Source organism: Lissotriton vulgaris, chromosome 7, assembly GCF_964263255.1.
Source record: "Lissotriton vulgaris chromosome 7, aLisVul1.2, whole genome shotgun sequence".
Lineage (NCBI taxonomy): Eukaryota > Metazoa > Chordata > Amphibia > Caudata > Salamandridae > Lissotriton > Lissotriton vulgaris.
Window position 1 is genome coordinate 1,196,639,728 of NC_141695.1, and position 25,538 is coordinate 1,196,665,265.

Below are 25,538 nucleotides of genomic sequence, written 5' to 3' on the forward strand. Positions count from 1 at the left end.
ACAGTTGTAAATTTCCCGGGAAAATACATTAGCCTGGAACATTGTTAGTGATAAACTGTAAATGCATCTGGGTCCTTTGCTTTACAAGTCCGAGTGAGAAAAAAAAAGGTGGGGCTTTTATCATTTGGGAAAAAAAATGTTCGAAAGCAATGAAAAGTGTTATTTTTAGGTCATATGACCAAGCCTTCCATCATTAGAAAAACAAAAGTAAAATGAACCAATGAAAAGTTTTATTAACAAGTCACATGACCTGTTATGCTTACCTTACGCGCTGCGCGCCGCGCCCTGGATCGCTTCCGGGAAGCTGCGCCTCGCGCACCGGAGCACTTCCGGGTGCGCTAACGCGGCGCGTCATATGACGCATTACGCGACAACGCAGGTCCAGAATATAGTCAAAATGTCTCCACCAACCAGCGGTCGGAACACAACCCCTTTCAGCAGTCCAAAAAGTTTTGTTAAATGACAACAGAAGGGACAGGCAACAAGAACCATCAGTCAAAGAGGGGAGGGCAAGTTCTTCTCTACCGGGTCACGTTGGGGCTCCACCGGAACTGATCGAATTGGTAGTCTACAGTGTTTCTGGATGTTTCAGACTGAAGCTGGCGTCAGCATGAGAGCACCCCGTGGCTACGTCGTGGCCATTCCGCGAGCAATCATGGCAGTCGCTCCCCACCGGAAGTCTGCGGGAGTCGGGGGCCCCGATGACTTTTGTAGAATCTTCAAGGCTGAGGGGACGCTTTCGGGAATGGGGCCCATGCCCTAGCAGTGAAGCGTCCGAGTTCAAATGTGTCTCAGGGCCATTTTAGTGGACCAGGCCCAAATCCGAAGAGCCGGCCGCCATTTTGAGAGTCCTGTGGCAGCCGCCTATCGCTGCACCGCAAGAGTGGGCGCAACTCAGCTGGATGGCGGGTGAGGCGCTGTAATAGCAAGAGCAGGTGCAATTCAGCTGGCCGAGCGAGGCACTGTGTCGCAAGAGCGGGCGCAACTCAGTTGGATGCCAAGGGGCGCCCCACTGCAGCTGAGGAGCCTCCACCTGGGGAGGCGGGGGAGGCCCGTTCGCGCCGCCTCTCCCTTCCAGTGCACCCCACGCCGTCTCCTGGCCAAGGTATATGTGATGGTCGGACCAGGGCACCGCAGGACGTGTCTTCAGGTCAAACGGATTGTGGGACAAGGTCCAGAATGGAAGAGTCACTAAAAGGCAAAAAGTTCCGCCTGACCCCGGGAGCCGGCCGCCTATGTCGGGGGCGATCTTAGGCCACACCAGGGCAACAAGACTTGGGGAGGGGGCAGGAGCCAAGCGTCCCCTCCGAGTCCGCGCCATCACACCGCCCCTCGGATCGATGTTGCAGCAGGCTGCCATGTAAATAGTTATTTAATAAAACGTTTTACCCTGTTACTTGTTGATTTTGAGCCCCAAATACAAAGGAGAGTTTGGATCGATGTTGCAGCAGGCTGCCATGTAAATAGTTATTTAATAAAACGTTTTACCCTGTTACTTTGCTGGTGTGTTGTATATATTTATAATATTTGCATAGGGTTTGTCGTTGTTTTGGGCGGGGTGGGCGGCGGAGCCGAGCTGTCTTGCAGCCATCATGGCGTCGAGCTCAGTTCCTCTCACTAGTTTCGTATTTCTCATGAGGGGTTGTTCATAATGTTTCTATTTTAGCGAGGTCAAAAAGAGATCCCATTAGTGGCCTACTGATTTTGCTTGATTCCTTTTGTTTTTTTAACGATTTTTCACTATCTGCAAAGACTAAACAGAGTATTGCGACTCTGTGCTTGTTTGTAAATAGAGAATGAATCAAAGAGAACCAATTCCAAAACAAGAAATGCTAGGATAACAATCAATCAAATGGAGAGGGAAGCAGGCACGACGGATTACAACGGGGGCAAAGGCCTGCGTTACCTACCCTTCACTATCTGCAAAGAGAGAATACTCCTAAAAGAAAAGAGGAGGGGGGGGGCAGCGTTCAAAGCACATCAGCGTGCATAAACACGAAAATGTTTTTACCTACCACGTACTTGACATTTTAAAGATTTTGATATTTGCTATTAAAAAACCATTGAAATTCACTGAAAAAACCATAGGTTATAGACCATATATAGTTAGGAATTAGCATTTACAAAACCTTGAAAATTCTCTGAAAAAACCATGGGTTATAGACCATATATAGTTAGGAATTAGCATTTACAAAACCTTATTTTACTCACACAAAACCATTGAAATTTCATATATAGTTAGTTGCACTAACTATATATCGCGCACCCGCAATCCACTGCTGATCATGTCACATATTACATCATTCATGACATGATCAGTGACATCACTGATGATATCACTGAGTAAAATAAGGTTTTGTAAATGCTAATTCCTAACTATATATGGTCTATAACCCATGGTTTTTTCAGTGAATATATATATACATATATTTATTTGTAATTTTTTCATAACATTTTAAAATGATCAAATAAGTTAAAATGAATAATTTATTAATTGTTTTAAAGTAAATATATATATTAATTATTATATGTTTGTTTAACTTTTTATTACATTTATGTGTTATATTTGTTAAAATGTATATTAAATCCAATTAATTAAACATATATATTATTTAAAATATTTAATATTATTGATTTGTTTATATATATATAAAAATGATATTTTGTACAATTGCGATTCTAATAGGTTTACTGATTATAGAATGGAGATTTTATTAAAGACAAGGAGTCTAGCATTATGCATGAACTTTTATTTCATCAAAATCTAAAAGAACTTTCAAATCCATAAATAACATGAGGCCACCATCTTCCTCCTCTTTTCGTTTGCCTCTTCCAACTCTTCTTCCCAATCCAAAATGAGTATTATCCAAAATGAATTCTCTACAATAAAAAAATATATAATGAAGTAAACATTCTTCTAATCACACTTAACTTCCTTAAATCAAACTACATATCATTTCTTTTTTCATAACACAAATCATTTACACCCCAAGGGAAGGGTGGGAGGGATAATTCTAGTCTCCTTGTCTTGAATAAAATCCCGATTTTATAATCAGTAAACCTATTAGAATCACAATTGTATGTCAAGACAGGAGGCTAGCATTATGTATGTTCAAAGCTTTCTAAAACACATTTAGAAACATGTTCAACTGATTTAAAATAGAATCTTCTGAAAGTAGATACAGAAGACCAGTCAGCTGCCTTCATAATATCTTCTAATCTTTCACCTAACATGCTTACCATACTTGCCATTGCTCCACGTATATAGAATGTGCAGTAAACCTAAACACATCCACACCAGCCTCCTTCATGGAACATTTAACCCATGTAGCAATTGTCACATTTGAAACTGCCTTATATGGTTTCACATAAGAAATCAACACCTGATCTACTCCATCTCCCTTGTTTCTAACATTCTGCTCTCATATTCTTTTACACATCTAACCACACACAAACCTAGACATTCATCAAACACTGGATAAAACACAGAACTTGACATAGTCTTTGTCCTTTTACAAATTCCAAATACTACACCATTTGGTTGAAAAAATCTATGTGAGATTTCCAAAGCCTATACATCAGAAACCCTTCTGAAACAAAGGAGACATAAAAAAGTAGCTAACTTCTAAGATAACTGCCTAGAATCCAAAAACGTATTACTAGGGCAGGCCATAAATAACTTAAGCACCAAATCCACATCCCATAAGGATTTATATTTTGATTAGGGGTGGGCGTCAAATTCCCTTCCGCTCGCGGAAATTGCGATCATTTGCAATTTTTGCATTCTGCGGAGAGCGCGAAAATGCAAAAATTTCCACGATCCGCAGCGTACCCGAAATTGTTTTCATGCTTGCGCTTTAAAAATACATTCTTGCGCGCCTGATCGCCTTTCCTGGACCACCGCGTTCGCCGACAAGTGTTACAGATCCGGTCGCGTGCTCCAAGAGATGTTGGTAGCTGTTTGAGCTATCTTGCGCGAGTTCGCGCCCGCGATCACGTCATTCGTCTCGCTGTCATGCACCGCGAGAGTATGAGATCTCGAACACGTCATTCTCCACCGCGAGCGAGAGTGTGAGGACGCGGACATGTCATATCGAACGTGACAAGGAGCGAGAGAACCCGAACACGTCATTCTCCACCGCGAGCGAGAGCATGAGGACGCGAACACGTCATATCCAACGCGACAGGGAGCGAGAGAATGCAAGCACGTCATTTTGGACACGCGATCGACATCCGGCGGAAGTAATGTGAAGCTTGAGAACTCGAACATGTAAAATTGTCAATCTGGAGAAGAAAATCAGCTCTAGCATCATAAAACCTTCTGCAAATGATGATTTAGATGAAAAAAAACTCCTCAGATTGACATTTAGATGTCCTTTTTTGTGCAAGGAGTCCTTTTTTAAAATGTGGGGAGAGGGAGGAAGTGCCACAGAATCTCCAACTTCCTGTTCCTGTCCAGCAGGCTCCTCCCAGTGCTTTGTCCATCTCCTACTCATTCTGCCTTAGGATTTTGACCTGGAAAGATCACTCTTTTTGTCTGCTGCATCATTGCCATTGGATTTGAGGATTTCTGAATTGGATAAGTAAGTGGTTGTTGTGTCTGTTTGATTGGGGGCATTGCAGTTGTTGCAACTACAATGTAATTGTGGTAACCATCATTCCTTTTTTTTTTTAATGTTGTGGGTAGTAGTAGTCAGTAGGCCAGAGCTAGTCATGGCCTCATGGGTGGGTTCATGATGAAGCAACTGTTCCTTTGGTGTTTTTTTAATATATTTCATTTTGAAGCATCATTTAGGGCATCAATGGCATTGGCTGGTGGCCATTTAGAAGCTTAGGCCTGCAAGCTTGTCTGACCTTGTCTTCCAACAGGCCTGCTTTCACCCAGTAGACTCAGAGCAGGTAGCCACAGCTGCATTAAACAAGTGTTTCTGTGTGGTCTGTTGAATTTAGACATCATTTAGGGCATGGATGGCATTGGATTGAGTTGGGAAATGGTTTTTGTGGCAGTGGGCTTTCTGTTGTTGGGCCTGGCCATGTGGCTGAAGGCCATTTTGAAGCCCAGACCTGCAAGCTTGGTGGCCTTGTCTGCCAAAAGGCCTGCTTTCATCCGGTAGGTTCAGAGCAGGTAGCCACAGCTGCATTAAACAAGTGTTTCTGTGTTGTCTGTTGAATTTAGACATCATTTAGGGCATGGATGGCTTTGGATTGAGTTGGGAAATGTGTTTTTGGGGGGTGGGCTTTCTGTTGTTGGCCCTGGCCATGTGGCTGGTGGCCATTTTGAAGCCTAGGCCTGCAAGCTTGTCTGGCCTTGTCTGCCATCAGGCCTGCTTTCATCCGGTAGGCTCGGAGAAGGTAGCCATAGCTGCATTAAACAAGTGTTTCTGTGTGGTCCGTTGAATTTAGACATCATTTAGGGAATGGATGGCATTGGATTGAGTTGGGAAATGTGTTTTTTTGGAGGTGGGCTTTCTGTTGTTGGGCCTGGCTATGTGGCTGGTGGCCATTTTGAAGCCTAGGCCTGCAAGCATGTCTGGCCTTGTCTGCCAAAAGGCCTGCTTTCATCCGGTAGGCTCAGAGAAGGTAGCCACAGCTGCATTAAACAAGTGTTTCTGTGTGGTCCATTGAATTTAGACATCATTTAGGGCATGGATGGCATTGGATTGAGTTGGGAAATGTGTTGTTTGGGGGGTGGGCTTTCTGTTGTTGGGCCTGGTCATGTGGCTGGTGGCCATTCTGAAGACTAGGCCTGCAAGCTTGTCTGGCCTTGTCTGCCAACAGGTCTGCTTTCACCTGGTAGGCTCAGAGCAGGTAGCCACAGCTGCATTAAACAAGTGTTTCTGTGTGGTCTGTTAAATTTAGACATCATTTAGGGCATGGATGACATTGGATTGAGTTGGGAAATGTGTTTATTGGGTGGGCTTTCTGATGTTGGGTGTCTTAAAGGCATGCCTTTGTTGTGTGTGTCTGGTGTGTGTTGGTGTGCAATGCATGCACCCTGCAGACCTTTTTTGGGCCTGTGTATTTTCGTTTTTGTATTTTATTGCATTACAAAGGCACAGCAGTGTGCTTTAGCATGAATCCGTTGCCTTGCTTTTATAGGCTTTTTGTCAGTTCATGTTGTTTCCCAGGCCTCCTGCTTGTTGCTTGTGATTTGTGAGTGTTCATGTAGCTGGTCGCCTTTTTTTGTGGTGGGAGTTATTAATGTTCTGCCTTTTCCATATAGGCCTGCATGGATATCCTATCAGCTTACTGCTTCCATCCATCCACCCCCTTTGCCAGCAGCAGCTCCATGAATGATGTGATGCTCAAATAGTTTGATGCCAATAGCGTCCACCCCACTTCCATTACATTTGTATTTTGGTGGTTCTTATTCTCTTTCCTATCCTTCCTGAGAGTGTTATGTAGTGTGTACACAGTAGTATAACATAGCCCTTGTTGACAAAGTCTCAGAAATGGCTAGACTATATCTTCTTTTGTTTGTTTGTTTGTATTAGTACAGTAGTAAGTAACTGAACCACAACAACAAATGCAACATTTCACTGATGTTCTTCTCCTGGCTTATTTGCTTTTAGATGCACAAAAAGCCAGAGGAGGAGGTGTCATCATCATCACCCGTTGTACTGCCTGCCAAACAGAAGTCCTGCTGCGCATCACATCCACGAGTGACCACAACTTGTGTACCTGTATCCTGCATGACATCTGAAGATGGCCCCAAAGAAAGGTACCAGATCCCGTACCAAGAAAGTTGCCGGTGAGAAGAAGGAACAGAAAAGGGAAGTGCCACTAACCACGACTGGTGTGCCGGCCAATGTTTTTTTTTTGGACCAAAAAAAGTACGCCTGCGGCAGCGTTGTCCAGGAACCAAGCTGGGAGCAGCACCTCCACACCAGCGGTCCAACCCCACCAACCTAGGCCCAAGTCCTTAAGTGTCGCAGAGGTAGCCGGTCTACTAACGAGCAGCGATGTTGAAATGTCATTATAGCAATGTAGTACACCATCAACGCATGCTGAAACTCAGCAGATAAGTGTGCAGCAGTAGCCGCAACAACAGCAGCAGCCGCAACAACAGCAGCAGCTGCAAGAACAGCAGCAGCCACAAGAACAGCAGCAACCACAAGAACAGCAGCAGCCGCAAGAATAGCCCACAATAGTAGCTGTTGCTCCTGAAGAGGGGCATTTCAGGAAATCGAGCTTCCTGCAGACAAAGTGGAGCAAACCACTGTTTCAGAAGATCTATTGTCTTCCAGACCACCAGCAAGGAAAAGAAGGCTTAGTCCATCATCTTCTTCTTCATGCCCTGCTTCTGATGATCGTGATGCCACTTGGCAGCCACCAGCTCAGTCTGAGAGTGATGCACTCCACAAGACAATGCTTCTGAAAAGGAAGGTTCAGAAAAACTTAGAGTTATGGAGGTAGATGTAGAAGAGGGGATGATGTTGATGAAGATGAGCCGGTCATCATGCACATCACTCCCGCCCCAAAGGGGATGGAGACCAATATTCTCACCCTATCCAGAAAGTCTGCTACTGAGCGGGATGTAGCACGGACGGATACCACCAACACAGGTTATACCACCACGACCTCCAGCTGCCATATTTTCAAAGGCCCAGCAGGGAACCACATCCAGCTCAGCCATCTCAGTAGGTAGTGGTAGTAAAAGTCACAGTGTAGCTGCACAGTCACATTCCAAGCACACCCTTCAGTTCATCTGGTATTGAAAGTGGCAAATCCAGCAGTGCCAGAAAGTTCTCCTCCCCAGTTAGGGACTTCTTTTCTGTTAGCACCAAGGAGGAGAAAGTTGCTATATGCTCAATTTGTCGACAAGGTGTTCGGCGGGGTAAGCTTGGTACACACCATGGTACCGGAGGCCAAGCAAGCCATCTCAGAATACACCACACTATCGTGTGGGAGAATCACCTACTTCACTTAAAACAAAGTAAAAAAACTCAACCCATTGAAGTTGGGCATGAAGAATCAGGGGACGATATTATTGAGGTGGTAGGTGAAGAAGAGGGAGGCATTTCTAGCCCTGTCCCCAGTAGTGTAGTGGTACCGCCCACCTCTTCCTCAGCAGCATCTGAGTAGCACCGCAGTAAGAGCCATACTCAGAGTCAGGCTGAGACACCAAGGCGACCGAGTACTGCAATGAGACAAACTGCGCCGTTGAGCCTAAGTTGGTTAATGAAAACAACAGCACTACAAAGGAAAGTAATCGAGCCTACCATTGAGAGCATGCTTAGGTTGGAGGGGCAGTTCCAACGCAACCACCCAACGGCACGGTTGTACAATGCGAAGTTGGCTAAAATGTTAGCACTGGACCGTCTCCCTTTTTCATTTGTGGAAAGGGTGGGTTTCCTTGAATTTGTGTCAGCCATCTGCCCTAAATGGAAGGTTCCCAGATGGTCCTATTTTTTGGCTAAAAATATGGCGGAATCCTGCCGGATTTTTAACACAAGAAATAATCACAGACTGTCTCAAGTGGGATAGGGGTAGTCACATACCCTGGCTTGGAGCAGTAAAGAAAAGTCTAGCCAGTGTGGAGTTGGAGCATATTTTCTCCTCCCCTCTAGTTACTGAAGGTATAAGCCATAAGTCTGTGAGAGGGGCATTGTATGGTCTGTACCGGAAAGAAAGAGAAAAGATGGAGCACCACAAATAGTCAATTATTAGAAAATGCCACAGGTATATCTTAGAAAAAACATCGGGAGATGGAATAGGAGCCTGCTATTCCGTCTTAGGGATAGGAGCATAAAATACTCACCCTGTTTCCCGTTGGGTTTTAACAAAAATTTGGAGAACCTGTCTTGCCTGTGTGGCAACGGATGTAAACAAACATTGTTACACTTTGTGTTTTTCTATGGATTGTATGTTAAATACACCAAACAGTATTTAATTCCTTATTTTAAAGCACAGGATATTGTTGATTTTAATTTAGCATTTCAGGAAATAAAGTCGTTAGGTAGTGATGAAATGATTCTTAGAGTTAGCTCCTTTCTCCAATCTGCAACACGTTCACGAGTTTCTATGAATATGTCGTAGTTAAAAGTGAATTATCCGCATATGTGTTTTTGCTGTTTTGCACATAGTCTAAAGTTTACATGACGCAGATTTGCACATAGATATTTTGGTACTGTTGCTTTACATTGTTATATTATATTTACTTGCACTCTTAGCATTATCTTTGCACATTGGCTTCCTGTTGGTTGAAGTCCTCAAAGTGAATCATTTGCATATATAATTGCCGTTTGCACATGCTAGATTTTAATCAATAGTATCGTAATATCACCCTGTACACTGGATTCTGCTGCTATCGAAGTCCTTTTACAACCCGTTTTATGTGTTTTTATGTGATTATAAATGTGTCTTATTGCTTGTGTTGACCTGTACTTTTATGGATATTTTATATCCGAATAAAGACCATTTGACTTGACTTGACTTGAGATTGTCCTATTTTGCAAGAATTGCTTTTTCGGCACTACATCATGATGTGCTGGAATTGATTGGACAAGCTTTGCAGCAGAGTGCGGTTCACAATATCCACCTGACAACAGATATGTGGACCAGTTGCCAAGCCACAGATTACATGTGCATCACTGCACACTGGGTCTCTTTTGTGGGGGTTAGAGATAAGCTATCTGAAGGAGGTGCTGTTGACACAGCTGAGATTTTTAAAGCTACTCGGAAACATGCAACTGTAGCTATAGCTATGTTTGCCATGGAGAAATCTCATACTGCTATAAACATTTTGGAAGAGTTTCGCAGCAAGGTTTTTGAATGGCTGCGCCCAAGAGGGCTTAGTATTGGTTTTGTTGCCACAGATAATGGCACTAATGTACTTAAGGTCATGGATCTTGGTTCCTATTTCAGGGTTCCGTGTTTGGCGCACTGCATAAATATTATAGTTCTGGACTTCCTGAAAAAAGAACCCATAGTCAGCAACTTACTGACCACCTGCCGAAGAAAATGCACTCATTTCAGCCATTATTTTAGAGCTCGGAAGCAGCTGAGGATCATTCTACGTGACTATAAAATGCCAGTGAAAGCACTCATCCAGGAGGTGGCAACACATTGGAACTCAACGTATTACATGCTTGACCGTCTGTTTGAGCAGTACAGGCCACTCAATGAATATGTCATGCAATGACTGGATGCTACTTTGAAAGGCATTACCCTTCAGATGAACCAACGGTGCCTAGTTAAATGCCTGACTGACATGCTTTGTCCTTTTGAGGTCTTCACACGTGAAGTCAGCAAGGAGGACTGTGCAATAGGCCAAGCTAGCCCATTATTGCAAAAGCTAGAGCATCAGCTGAAGGTGTCTGAATCATACAAAGGTGAGGAGGAAAAAAAAGAAGCCTATGACTTGGTGGAGAGCTTAGCACGTCGCTTAGCTGAAAATACAAGGGTGCAAAATAAGATTTTGTCATAAGAACATTACATTTGTGCCACAATTCTGGATCCACAGACAATAATGGCACTGAAGACATTAATTCCTTTTTCAGAGATGGATGTTGCTCGCTACAAAACTTGGATAGCTGAGTCAGCGAGTAAGTTGGAAAATGAACGGCTGCTAATTAAAAGCCCGCTAGATCAACCCACAAGAAGTACTGCAGCAGGGCACCCGGCATCAAGTGCAACTTCGGAGGCTGAAGGCAGTGCGTTTGGCTCAGATCATTCACCATCACTATCGACAACAGCAACAATAACTGGATCATCATTAGGCCCAGTAGAATCGTTACACGATTGGTATTTACAGTTAGGCATTGGTATTAAGCACAGTGCTGATGCACAGAGAAAAGAGCCAGAAAAAAGGTTAGCAGCAACACCCCTGAACATTGAGCGGATGGTCCAGGCCTATCTGGATGACCCAACAGAGGTGTACATTGATCAAAATCCATTGCAGTATTGTAAAGGAAAAGGGCCGAATGGCCACTGCTCAGCAGGCTGGCGATAAGCTATCTGGCTTGCCCTTTCGCAAGTGTCTCTTCCGAACGTGTTTTCAGTGCTGCTGGTTCCATTGTAACAGTGAGAAGGACCAGTCTCTCGCCCAAAAACGTGGAGAGGTTAACAATGATCAAAATGAATCAGCACTTCATACCACTGAATTACACAATACATGAATCAAGGGAGGAATATGAGGACAGTGGCTCAGGTGATGAAAGTAGTGTGTTACATGATTACCTACTACTGGTTGAACCCCCAGAGTTTGAGGATGAGCTATACTTCCCTGACAATTAGGCTTGCACTTACTGTCTTCCTCCCTTATTTTCCTTTATTTGTGTGTCTGTCTTTCCAGTTAAAAACTTTGAATCACAACAGATCCATCACCACCGTCTTCTACTCTTATTTCAATATACACGTTTCAGCTGTCTGCACAGTACAGTCCTCCGAATCCAGCTCCTCCCCTCCATCCTCCTGAATCTCCCTAAATCCATTGCCCTCAAGACAGATGATGATTGGATGATGCTAAATAGAAGAAAAAATTAAATGTTTCCTAATCCTGCCAAAAGAAGTTGAACATGATGAATACTATAGCTATCCTCCTTTCTGAGCCGAGAGAGACTGCCCATTAACTGAAAAGTGAAAATGAGATGGAACAGGTAATGAAATGATACCATACATTGGACGCAGACTGAGTGAATATGATGTGGTTTGTTGTGCATGAAGTTATTTCATTGTGCAATAATCATCATTACACACACTAAACGTAACTCAAGGCAATTTCCCCCTTCTTGCAATTATTTTTAATAAGAAATTTGTACTTCTACTGCAGCTTGATACATTGCTTTTAATTGAATAAAAGAAGGGGACTTAATCTGTACACAGCACAATAAGTATGACAACAGCACTGTCCATGATGATGATGGCGAAAAAGACGGCCCGTTAATTTAAGATGAGAAGGAACAGGTAATGAAAATGAATGGCATGCATTAGACACCTGACTCTGAGTGATTGGTGTTTGTGTTTTTGTTGTTTGTTGTGCATGAAGTGAAGTCAAAGTGTACTAGTAGTCTTACTGTACACATTAAAGAGTGAATCAAGTCAATAATATTTCTACTCTTGTTGTGTAATAACCAGAATTGTACTTCTACTGCAGGACGATCTTTATAGTCAGTCAGTACAAGTATCGGAGATGATTGATGGAATAATAACAAGTCAGGAGGACGTTTCATGAGTGGCATAAAAGGTAAACAATTCAACAACAACCACAGCAGACCTAAATGTCTGTGTAGAAGGGGAAACAACCTTTACAACGCAACTTTTACAACGCACTACCATTACAGCGCAGTCATTACAACGTAACATCCCTTACAACGCATGCCATTACAATGCAACCATTACAACGCATGACACTACAATGCATGCAATTACAATGCATGTCATCACAACGCAGTCGTTACAACGCATACCATTACAATGCATAGTACACTTACACTATCCAACACTTACCCTACTGTTACACCCCTTGGAGTTAGAATAGTAATTTGTACCCCTACACTATCCAACACTTACCCTACTGTTGCACCCCCTATAGTTAGAATAGTAATTTTTACCCCTACACTATCCAACACTTACCCTACTGCTGCACCCCCTGGAGTTAGAATAGTATTTTTTACCCCTACACTATCCAATACTTACAGTACATACAATGTAATGGTATGCATTGTAATGTGTGCGTTGTAAAGGTAGTATGCGTTGTAATGGAATGCGTTGTAAAGGTAGTTTTTAGACAATTCGTTGTAATGGCATGCATTGTAATGGAATGCGTTGTAAAGGTGGTTGCATTGTAAAAAATGCGGTGTAAAGGCATGCATTGTAAAAGTATGCGTTGTAACGTCTTACATTTGTGTAGAAGTGGAGTCGAGTGTAGCGGTGGGATGACTGCGGTGTATTGATTTAGTGTTTAAATTGTAAAAGTCTATGTTGCTGGATATGTGCTTTGTCCAAGTCTTTAAAAAAATTTACTCTAAACGGAGGATGTGCTAAGCGACATGCCGTCACTGTGGGCCTGCTCTGTCCTGTTGTTGTTGAAGGTCAATGCTGGAAACAGACTAGAGTAGAGATGATGCATACATGCCGCCTCAGAAAGTGTTCTTGTTGCACTACACCATAACTTGTGCATTTTTTTCAACTTTGTTTCTCAATATCCCTTTTGTTTTTCCATCTACAATCACAGGCCGGGCCTTGCGTTATACTTGTGAAAACATTACAATGCACACTTACCTTACCAATAAATCTACATTTGCCAGGCAGGCAGTCATGACTGGCGACACCCAAGATTGATGGACGAGAGGACCAAGAGGAATGCCGAGATGCAAATCCACATTTGACCAGGATAACACAGTAACGGTATCAACTTTCATCATCTTTTCAATAATTTGATACATTTTTTTGTCTACAATCTTTACAACAGTGTGTTCTTCTTGTTGTTATTATTATCATTAGGTTTGCTCTCTGTTTATGATTCATCCCTACAGATATTTAAAAAATGTATTTGCTATCTGTAAAAGTAAGCCGGGAACAACAGAACAAGAACTGTATGTAATCCGGGTCTCCTTATCAATTATCATCATGCATGCATTTCCTTTTTCTCCCTTAACATATTGATATGGATATGGTAGTCTACAGAGATTGTGTTTTGTTGTTTGTCCAGGCGTACTGTTTTTCATTTTCAAACGTTTCCCCAAACCTCCCTTCCCATCCATTCAACAAACCCTAACCCTCTTCCCCCGGGCTGTGTGATTTATTGAGGTGTGACTAAATTAAATTTACACCAATAATTTATCACAAGCTTGCTGGGGCGGATGTGGCGAAAGCAACAGTTCTTCAATTTCAAGGCAGAGAGAGGATCTTCTTCTGCTTGGCCACCCATGAGCAATATATTTTTGAGGTGATTTTTAGTAACCAAAGGGACATATACATCCACATTAATTGCCGGCATTGATAGGATTTGTTGTCATCCTCATACACAGCACTAACTGTTACGCTTGTGTCGAGGAGTGTACTGTCAAGTGACTCAACAGAACTATAGTTTATAACTCTGTTTAGTAGGCTATCCCCACCACCGTTATGTTTTGTTGTAAAATAGTTTTGCATATTATTGTTTCGCGTAAGTTCTGTACTGTACTTCATTCTACTACTCCTCGAACAGTCTCTCAAGGAAACAGTGTGATGTAAAACAGTAACCCCACCCACAAAACATTAGCAACACTGTATGTAAATTAGAAATATTGATTTAACTCTAACAAAAATAAACTATGTAAAAAACCCACAAAACCTGACCCATCCCTCTCCCTAACCCCAACCAATGTCCATAAAGAAGTCCAACCAAATGTCCAAAACCCCAACGCCCATTCCCACCCACCAAAACAATAAATAAAAAAGGGGCAATAAACAGGGTCTCCTAGGTTCGGCGGGATTGTCTTTGGAGGTCACGCACGGCCTCCTCTAGTAGAGCGACACATCGCTTTAGAGTGTGGCAGTTGCAGCCACAGTGGGGGGGCACCAGTGATGGAAAGGCGGTGGTGGCGGCGGGCGGATGCCAGACGGTGTACCGCTGGAGGGCGGTGGCTGGGGCCCGGGGCATGGAGGAGTGTTCAACTGCTGCCACCTCCTCCTCCTCCTCTTTCAGAACCACCAGCCATTGATATTCTACTTGTATCGCCTCCAGCTGCCGGCGCCATGCCTTGGCAGCCAACTCCTTCCGATCTGGTTTGGAAGGAGTAGCTGTATATCAAAAAGAAAAAAGAAGGCTATTGTAAAATATATTCTTAGAAAAACAGTAATACAGTTAATTATACACATAGTGGCATGGTAGCACTGTAAAGCACAGTACATAACATTTGTGGTATGTATCTATCCTCCCACTTGCTTAGTCTTTAACATTTGCAGGATTTTTTCAGACATTCAACCAACCATGCATCAGATTCCTATCAGCCACCTTTGCAATTTGCATGCTTGCATCACACGTATCCTTCTCTCTGTCTGTCATAAATATTAAATCTTGCCCGTCCTTCTTCCTTCCACCCGTCTTTCCCTTTTTAGTTCCACACCAGGTGATCTGGTCTTCTCCATAAAACTTTCAAAGCGGAGTTGGCCATTGGTTACTCAATACTCCTGCCACTAATGCCTTTACTAATGCCAATTAAAGGGTGTCTTGACTCTTCAAACGTTCACAACAACTCTTACTTACTTAGGGCATCATTAGGCTGGCGGGCCGACTTTGTCCGCCAGCCATCCTCACGGTGCCAGCCACGTTGTGCTTTGAAAGGCAGGGGGGTACCATCCATAGGCATCCCCCATGTGCATCCCCCCGGAGTCCATGAGGGCCCACAACGGGCCCCCCAAGCATACTCCGCATGCCTTCCTGTGGCGGCAATGCCGCCACAGAAAGGCATCCCAAAATGCACATTGTAATATGGCTGGCGGTGTATTTCAGATACCACCACCATATTGAACCCTTTTCTGCCCGGTCAACATGTCGATTGTGCTGAAAAGCGGCGGACGGTCTTCCCATCCGCCGCAGACCCCCCAAGCATTGTAATATGGTGGGGGTCTTTTCTACAGGGATGGAGGGTAGTTTGCCGCCGCCGGGCCGGCGGTGACTACCGCCGGCCTGGCGAGGGCAATCCGCCCGCCATCCTAATGGTTCCCTAAGTCTCAACAGTTCAGTATACATACAGTGCACCCTTGCAGTGAGTGTAATGTCAATAGTTAAGGATTATGAATCTAACTTACCAACGCCCGCCACCAGATGCTGGCTCATTCCCTGCAGCTCCATCCGCAACTGCCGCGTCCTCGCCAGCCATGTCGCCTTCGCCACTGGCCCCTGCACTGGTGGTCGGTAGTGCGCCTAGAGAAAAAAACCTAGACATTTTTTAGGTGTCATATACACCTCCCCCTATTGGTCAGTAGCAAGATTGAAAAATGAGTTAATAGTATACAATACATCATTAGTACAAATCAGGTAGTACTAGAGTAGACACTAGTAGTCATATGGTCCCTAGGATCATTCTAGTCTTTGCTGTTTTGCACACGTGGCGTTACCTCGCAGCTTGTTGTATAAGACACCTTTGAACCCACATGACCTAGTCATACTGCTACTGTCTAAGCGCTGCGTCAACCAAAACATTAACAAACCACTTTTTATGAAGTTGTGGTGTTAGTCCATATTGCTTATCCATAAAAATGCTACACTTTTTGGCACGGCTGAGAAATGCTTGCAATATAATAACGCATACCATTTTTCTCATTACAGACGGAAGATTCCCTTCTAAGAACCAGAGCTTTGCAGAGCTTATGATGTAACAACTACCAGTACTAGGTTTTTCAAAGGTGAGGAGTCCCCAGAATTCACTCAGAGATCTTTATTTAAAATTTTATATAAACTATATTCCTAACAAGGGGATGGTGGTGCTTCCACCACTGTTCAGTTATCATGATTTCCTTTTTGTTTCTAGTATGGACTTCTAGTTGTTGTAACTGTAAGTGTAACAATGTTTATTGTTTTAATGTTATGCATTTTCCTGTTGGTGCTGCATTATAGAACAACGTAGATAGCTTGTCAATTCAAAATAAAACTTTTGAACTTACATAGACTCTGTGGTATTTGGTGTGGACTTACACGAGTGAGCGAGCGAGCGAAAAGAAGGGTGTGCATATGCATTGCTTCCACGACTGAGAGGTTGGGTGAGTTATGTTCTGGGTTGTCTACTTGTTGGGTATCTTGGGGGGAGGGTTCGGAGAGCTAATAGTTATGAGTCATGCAGAGAGACTGCTATAACTAGTTGGGCAGGGGATTGTGGTGGGTTCTGAACTTCTGATTGAGGTGTGAGGAAGGTCCAACCTCCCATCACCAACATCCTATTTTCTTGTGCAAAGTTATGTATGTGCAAAATCCCTACAACAGTAGTAGTATGTCCTATCCTATCAAAATAGTAATAAATCTGGTTAGGCATTTGTTGGTGGGAATTGTCGAAAAGCCTCAAGATTAACAAAGACTGAAGATCAATAAGACAAAAGTAGTACAAGAGGACAACCCAAAGGACTGGACTCAATGGCTAGAGCTACTGGTGAATCTGAGTTTTATTTAAAACCTTTTAAATAAAGAGTGGCTAACAGGGCAAGCTTAGCTACTACAGACAGACTAATAGTAGTAGTACAGAGAGTCATCATAGCAGAGGCAGGGATAACAAGAATTTCAAAACAGATAGTACAGATCAAAGGATAATTGTTGGTAAAAAATAGCATTAGGAAACGGAAACAATAGTTCGGAAAAAATATGGTGCACTAAAAGTTTATGGAATAAGAATTATTAATATTAAAAACAAGAAGACTTCCTAGGGCCAGCAGAAGATTCCTTGTTGGTTTCCTCCTCCTGTTGCTGGTGTTTTGCTCCTCCCGCCAACTGCGACCCTGACTGCCTGCCCCTGGGTGCTGAAAAGGAAAGATATAAGAAAGAGACAAACATTGATGATTGGTGTGAAACAAATAAAATATTTTTAAAGAAGGGTCAAAAAAACACTTATGTAAACAACAATTCCAATAACTAAATTGACCGATCTCATCTGGTTAACAAGTAGTATCGGGGGATTCGCCGATCGACTACTTACTATTTATCAACACTAATCCAGTCTTCCATTCTGATTCCAGAATACTAACTAAGCCTAAGTACGACGTACCACCTGACCTAGCCCACCTATTCCAGGCATGCCAATTGTACATTAAGTATGCATTTCCACTGCTTTTAGTCCTCAACAATGCATATGGTCAAATGGAGGACACATGACTACATTTTTGTATACACCAAATTTTTGGTTGATTGATTGATGCTGAATGATGTTCTGCTAGTGCTAAGCCTATTACCACTCATTGCACAAACTAGAAAAGCTTCTACTAAAGACTGGGGTACTAGCAGCACGTGACGTAACAGAGGGGGCATCACGCATACCACAAAAAAATTACAAACTCATACAAAGTAACTAAACCTAAGTATCAATCCGCCCCTATCTCTTAGTGATAGGACAACGTAAGGACTAGAGTCTCTATAGCATTACGTAACTTAATTTCTCTAAAATAAACTCTAACATAATCACGCTAAGCGAGCACAAACACAAAGATTAGTAGCGCAGAAGAGCACCTGTGTCATCATAACAATCACAGAAGACTTTTAAATGTAATTTACCTGTAATGTAAGCAGCAGCATTCTAGCTGGTTGGGAAAAAAATATATTTGCAATATATAACACAGAGCAGAAGAACAGACAAAAAGTGGTAATAATATGTTACTCACCAAGACCTGGGACCTCCACTCCTAGCAGGTCCAGCGGGTCCTGCTCCCGGTCCAGGATATCGGACCACCGGTGCGTCAGTTGGTTCTGGGTGTGCTGGACCCCAGAGCAGCGGAACACTGCCCTGCGCTCCTCCCCCCACCGCTGCCGACGCTCCCAGAGCCCGTACCCAGACCCAGGCCTGCCACCTGCTGCCAGAGTTAAGGGGAGGTGGCGCTGCACAAAGAAAACGAGTGCAACCAACTCCACCTCCCCAAATAAGGCCCGTGCCTGCAGCCCTTGTGGGAGCCGCCTTCCGCAAGGAAGGCGGTCGCGGCTCTAGCTGCGATGAGCCCTGTGGCCCTTTGTCATGGTTCTGGGGTAGGCGGGGGGCAGAAAAGAAAATGTAAAAATTAAAAAAGTACGTAAAAGAAATGGAAAAAGCAGGTAATAGAAAAAGAGTGAAAAAGTAGTTAAAAAACACACAAAAAGTAGACCATAACCAAAAATATAGAAGCAGGAAAATACTCAGAGAGATAATAAATAATATAGATAAAAAAAATGTTTCTAGAAACGAAGGATTCAAAAGATAGAGGGAGGATTGAAAAGCAGGCCCCAGAACCATGCAATAGAGAGAAAAACAAGATGGCTGAGCCCACTGCAACCTCATGGGCAAGTTTGCGCGATATTTTCTCCCCAAGCACGCAAAAAAACGTCACGAACACGTGAAAGCGTTCCTGAACAATAAACACGTACCACAAATGGGCGCGAGCATACATCGCATGACCCTGAACAGGAAGTAAGCATCATGAGCGGGCAGGACAAGCAAAAACAAAATGGCCGCGCACATAGGCGACCGCATGGGCAAGTTGGCGAGACTTTTTCAACGCGATCACGCAGAAAATATCGTGAACAGGCGGGAAAAAAACTTCTGCGTCTTCACGATATTTCCGTGTGTTCGTGGAGATTTTTGACATTTTCGCGATAGTTTGCGAAAGTGAATTTTGCAAATTCTGCCCACCCCTAATTTTTATTCAGGTGGCCTTTTGACCCGAAAACCTTTCATAACCCTATAAACTAAAGGACTCTTACTAATACTCATACCATGACTTAAAGAATGTCCAGCTGAAATAGCTGAGCTATAACAATTTACGGTCATATAAGACATACCCTTGTCAAAAAGACCAGCCAAATAATATGCTACCTGAACGTCATCTGCTTCCATGGGATCCAAACCCCTTTCCATTTACCAACTAAACCATACTTTCCACGATCCTCTATATCTCCTTCTGGTTCCTGGTGCCCAGGACTCAAACAATAACTCAGCAGCCGTTCCTGAAAGAACTGTGAATGCTCTTGAACCCCTGATATCTTCCAAGCTAGAAGGTTGAGTGAACCTGACTCCACCAATGGATGTTCCTCCCCTTCCACATTCCTCAAAAGACCTCTGAAAGCCCAAATTACAAGAGGCTCTGTCACTGCTAGCTCCATCACAGAAGGGAACCAAGCTTGACTCTTCCAGCAAGAAGTTACTAACGGATCAGTGACTAAATATCGAGAGACAAAATATCGACTACACAAAATATCGACGCCAAAATATAGAACACTGCAATATCGACCACCAATACTTTATTAAAAAAAAGTAAAATATCGAACCCACTATATCGACTAAAAATAATATCATTTCTAGCATTAGTGAATAACAAAATATCAAAATTAAAATTATCGAAATTCATACAATTAATAAACAAATAACCATAATATTGAAAATAAAAATATAGACAGCCAACAATATCGATTCAATAATAAAAATCAATTACATATAAAACACTTTATCACATATAAATTCATAGAAAACATAGATTTTTACAACACAAACATACACAATACAATGAATACATATAAATAGATATTTTATAAACACCTTAACACCAAAATATATAATATTTACTAATATTACTTAAAAACAAAAATAAATAAATAAATACTTTAAAAAATAAGCACCAACATATATAACAATGAATTATTTATAAATAATATTTAAACTATAAAATATACTTAAAATAAATTAGTATTACTTAATTAGCATCTTCCATATATGGAAACACAAAACAATAATTCAAACTGAACACAACAACAAATCAAACTCTAGCAGCAACAAAAAGAATCAATAACAGAAACTAACTAATTAAAACAACAGCATAAAAGCCCAATTTTTTTTTACTTGTTTCCACTTCAACAGCAAAAGAAAACAGAAGAGGAAACACTACCAGTTTATTTCCTGATAACCAAATTCCATTTTTAAAGAAAACTTTAAACTAAAACAAGTAAATAATCTTTAAAAAAAACTTTATAGTGCTTAAAAGTTCTAAAGAATGCATCTAAAGTATATCAAACTGAAATAAACTTTCATTTATTTATATCTCCACTATAGATTCTTCCAGCCACAAGAAGAATTATCTACAACAAGTAAGAAAATAAAGCTAAACAAAAAGTAAGTAAATTATCTTTTGTACAACATTAATAGTGCTAAAATGTTCTTAAAATACAACTAAATTAGATTAAACTAAAATATACTTTCATTTATTTATATCTCCACTACAGATTCTTACAAGCACAACAATAACTATTTACAACAACTAAGAAAAGAAAGCTAATCAAAAAGTAAGTATAGAAAATAAGTACTTTAAAGAAAAACGATTATGTATCTAATTAAAACACACCCTTTCCCAATTGCCCTATCACCTACAACAAATGCTTTAAAATATTTTACAATTTTTTCTTATTATATCAACAGAGATACCTTCTACATACCAAAAAGAACAGCCACAAAATATCAAAAGAAAATTCTTTTCAACATCTAAATCAGCATTGTAAGTATATATCAACAAATTTATATTTTTCTAAAAAAATATTTTACTGCATTATATTTACTTAATTATATCTACATTCTCTTCAGCACTGAACACACCAGTATGACTGAAGGCTCAGGATTCATAGTATCACAAAAGGGAAAAATGCTCCCATGTTACATAGGTTATGTATATACGGAAGAAAAGCAGAAAGATTTAAAAGTCTTCTGGAAATGTAGCAAGTTCTATTCAAACAAATGCTGAGGAAGAGCCATAACTCAAGAAACTACTGTTTTATCTGTCAATGAGCACAACCACCCCCCAAATATAACTGAAATTGAAATTAGAGGAGCTTTCGAAAATATCAAATAAGCAAGAAGTAGCACAGACAAACCCACTAGTGAAATATTAAAAGAACAGCTACTGCAAATACCCCAACATGCATCTGGACAATTACAATCCATTGATGCATTAAAAAAAAGTTATATTTAGACAGAAAAGGAAAACAACATCTACCATGCCTATCCCTAAAACTTCACAAGAAGTAAACATCCCACCAGAACTAAGCATTACCCATAACTAAGAGCCATTTATTTTCAATAACAACACTGAAAAACGTATAATAATGTTTGCCACTGCAAATAACTTAACAAAACTCCAACAATGCAACACCTGGATGATATATGGCACATTTAAAATATGTCCAAAGCCATTTCATCAACTTTATACAGTACATGTGTTATATCCTGATCATCTCTTTCCCTGCTGCTCAGCCTGTGTGTGTGATGTCATTAGAATGTTCCTGTGTGCATGGTTTGAATGTGTGGTCAGTTTGAATGAGTGGGGCTGAGCAGCTGGATGCTGCTCCCGGTGGGGCCTTCCTTATTACCAACTTTTAACCAATAAACATCTACTTAAGAATACCAACGACTACTGGATCTACTTACATAATTAAGTACATTTATTAATGCAACAACATGCTATATACCAAAATACTAATATTCCCTTCATCTACTGCTTACTCCCAAATAAAGCTGAAACTACCTATCTAGAAATTCTCAATAAAATAAAATCTGAAAATCCAAATTACTTCCCACATAAAATAAAATGGATTTTGAATTAGCCATGAATAGTGCAATTTTAAAAACATACCCAATACAGCTATACAAGGATGCTACTATAATTTTAATCAGTGCTTGTGGAGATTTCTCCAAAAGTCAACACTGAGGGGCCAATTCCGATTCTGGTCGGAAGGGCTCCGAACCATGTTCCTTTCCGACCGAGCCATTCCGATGGGCTCGATCGGAAAGGAATTTGACTCGGTTTTCCGGATGGCCTACGATGGGCTCGGAGAGTCCGTCTGCTATCCGGAAATCCTCCAGTTCACCCCGGTCGCCTCTTTACCACTGAGGTAGTACAATGGCAGTTTTTCACTGCCTTTTCGTGCCGGGGTATCCGGCACGAAAAGGCAGTCGGAAACTGTATCTGGGGGCCCCCAGCAGGGCCCCCAAGGGTGTGAGGCCACCGAATGGCGGCCTGAGAGCACCTATGGTGCCAAGCCGTTCATCCCTGCACCTGGTGGCAGGCACCTTGGGGTGCCGGCAACAGGGTGTAGGGATTAACTGCACCCCTGCATTTCACAATGCAAGCACGCTTCCCGGTCAGAATGCATGCTTGCATTGTGAACCATACGAATGTGACTGAACAGGGTTCGGTCGCATCGCTCTAGTAGGGCCGTAACCGACCACAGCAGGTCGGTCGGTTACGGCTCCTGACCGATGTCGGACGGACTCAGGTCCGTCCGACATAGGAATAGGCCTGTGAGTGTAGAATATATAACAGATATCACCTTAGCATACCAAATAAAAAGAATTATAGCCCTAGCCTATCTGCCTGTCACTGACGTAGTAGAACACTATAACCTACTAATAGAGAGTCCATACTACAAGAGAAATGAGGAGAAATTAAGCCCACTACTTGATTACTTTGAGGACACATGGGTAGGGAGACTACAACGATCAGGTCACAGAAGATTACCAAAGTACCACATACCATGGTGGAACGTCTACCTTAGTACCCTAAACAAGGAAGCCAAAAGGTACAGCGCCGTTGAAGGATGGCATAACGCCTTCCAGACAACTACAGGGAGAGGTACACCCACTCTTCAAAAATTACTAGAAAGTATCCAAAAGGAGCAAAGTTACCAAGAACTACGGATGCAACAATCCATTACACTAGTTGGACCAAAACTAACCAAACAAACAAATAAAATGTAAAAGCTTTTACAAAACTAAGTCACCCTCGATCCGACAACCAGAGGCTTAGAATACCAAACCCTAATCGCAAAAAGCATCCTTTAAATATAATCTTAACATGAATTAAAACATTTACATCTAAAACTAAACTTAATAAGAAATTAAGGGGCCGATTATGATGGCGGACGGACCTGAGTCCGTCCGCCACCATAGAGTAGGAGGGACCGTCCGCAGGGGCTGCGGCGGTTCATCCGTGCAGATTAGGATGTGACCGCCAGGGTGGCGGTCACATCCTCAATCTTTAACATTGCGGCGGGTGCAGCTTCAAGCTGCACTCGCCGCAATGTTAAAAATGCATTTGCGTGCACAAAGCAGCAGGCACCACGTGGTGCCTGCTGCTTTGTCCACGCAAATGCAAGGGGGTATCATAGGTACCCCCCATGTGCACCCCCCACACCCCCTTCACCCAGGGGGACCGCAACGGAAAAGCCGCCGTGGAAAAGCATACTTTGTACTCCATCCTAATATGGCTGGCGGTGTCTGATAGACACCGCCAGCCATGTTAATGCTTTTACGCCAAGGTCGGAAGGCGACCGCGGCGGAAAAGCGGAGGACAGATTGTAAGACCCACCAGCCATCCTAATTTGGCGGTGGGTCTTTCAAGCCTCCGCAGCGGCTTTCCCGCATCCTCCGGGCCGGCGGTGGCTTCCGCCGGCCCGGTGGATGCAGGAAATCCGCCATCGTAATAGGCCCCTATATGTTTTCATATTTTATAAAACATTATTAATTTGTCAAATACATACAATTGATAAAATACTAAAAATATATTGACAAAATAATATTTTACAAAATATAATACATATCAAAATAGAAATAAATTACATTTACCTCCCACATACAAATTAAAAAATTACTTACAGTTGTCGTAGCTCCAAAGCTAATTGAATACAGCTTCTAATTCCATCCAGGTGTCGATTCCTCCCAAAGAACGGATTCAAGCAAGCCGGGCTGAAGACGGCTGGAATGCCAGAAACCGGTCCTCAGAAGCTTGTTTCCGTTCCAGGGACGGCATGGCTTGGCTGTTCGGGCTGGACTGTTCCCATGAGGCACAGGGTCAGACTGATTTGCATATAGCCAAGTCTGAACTGGGGTGGCAGAGTGGGCTAAAGAACGGTGATGGATTAAACCCAGATCTTTTGACTGGGTGTGAGTGTTTGATTGGTTCAGATGCTCCGTCCATTACCACCCCCTTTTGTACCGCTTTTGTCCGCCATAAGTGTGGCAGGGTATTCTCAGACGCGAGTCCCTTGCTCACTTTGCCACTGGATTCAAGCAAGCCGGGCTGAAGACGGCTGGAATGCCAGAAACCGGTCCTCGGAAGCTTGTTTCCGGTCCAGGGGCGGCATGGCTTGGCAGTTCGGGCTGGTCTGTTCCCATGAGGCACAGGGTCAGACTGATTTGCATATAGCCATGTCTGAACTGGGGTGGCAGAGTGGGCTAAAGAACGGTGATGGATTAAACCCAGATCTTTTGACTGGGTGTGAGTGTTTGATTGGTTCAGATGCTCTGTCCATTACCAACCCCTTTTGTACCACTTTTGGCCGCCATAAGTGTGGCAGGGTATGCTCAGACGTGAGTCCCTTGCTCACTTTGCCACTGGATTCAAGCAAGCCGGGCTGAAGACGGCTGGAATGCCAGAAACCGGTCCTCGGAAGCTTGTTTCCGGTCCAGGGACGGCATGGCTTGGCAGTTTGGGCTGGACTGTTTCCATTAGGCACAGGGTCAGACTGATTTGCATATAGCCATGTCTGAACTGGGGTGGCAGAGTGGGCTAAAGAACGGTGATGGATTAAACCCAGATCTTTTGACTGGGTGTGAGTGTTTGATTGGTTCAGATGCTCTGTCCATTACCACCCCCTTTTGTACCGTTAATCAGCAATTTGACATCTGAAAGGGAAAATCCAAAATGAAATGTAGTCCAATGTCCTTCCAAAAATACAAAGTCCAATGAAGGTGTGAGTGACATCTGTCACCCGTTGCTTACCTGCACTGATAAGGACTGGGGAAATCCACTCCGAGGGACATACATGGGGCAGGTCAGGCACCGCAGGGACAGGATAAGGGCTCATCAGAAGGAGGCTGGGAAGGGGTGGTGGTTGCAGG

At 42.7% G+C, this 25,538-nt stretch overlaps 1 protein-coding gene across 1 annotated transcript in view; it reads right to left on the reverse strand.

Moving 5' to 3' along the window:
- Nucleotides 1–2,735: 2,735 nt before the first annotated feature.
- The window catches only part of LOC147703155 (uncharacterized), a 42,884-nt gene continuing 20,081 nt past the window's right edge, over nt 2,736–25,538 (reverse strand). Inside the window, exons 3-5 of the mRNA XM_086929475.1 lie at nt 15,739–15,853; nt 14,556–14,727; nt 2,736–2,880 (exon numbers count right to left, since the gene is read on the reverse strand). Of these exons, the coding sequence (XP_086785601.1) occupies nt 2,736–2,880; nt 14,556–14,727; nt 15,739–15,853 (432 nt within the window). The remainder of the gene's footprint in view (nt 2,881–14,555; nt 14,728–15,738; nt 15,854–25,538) is intronic.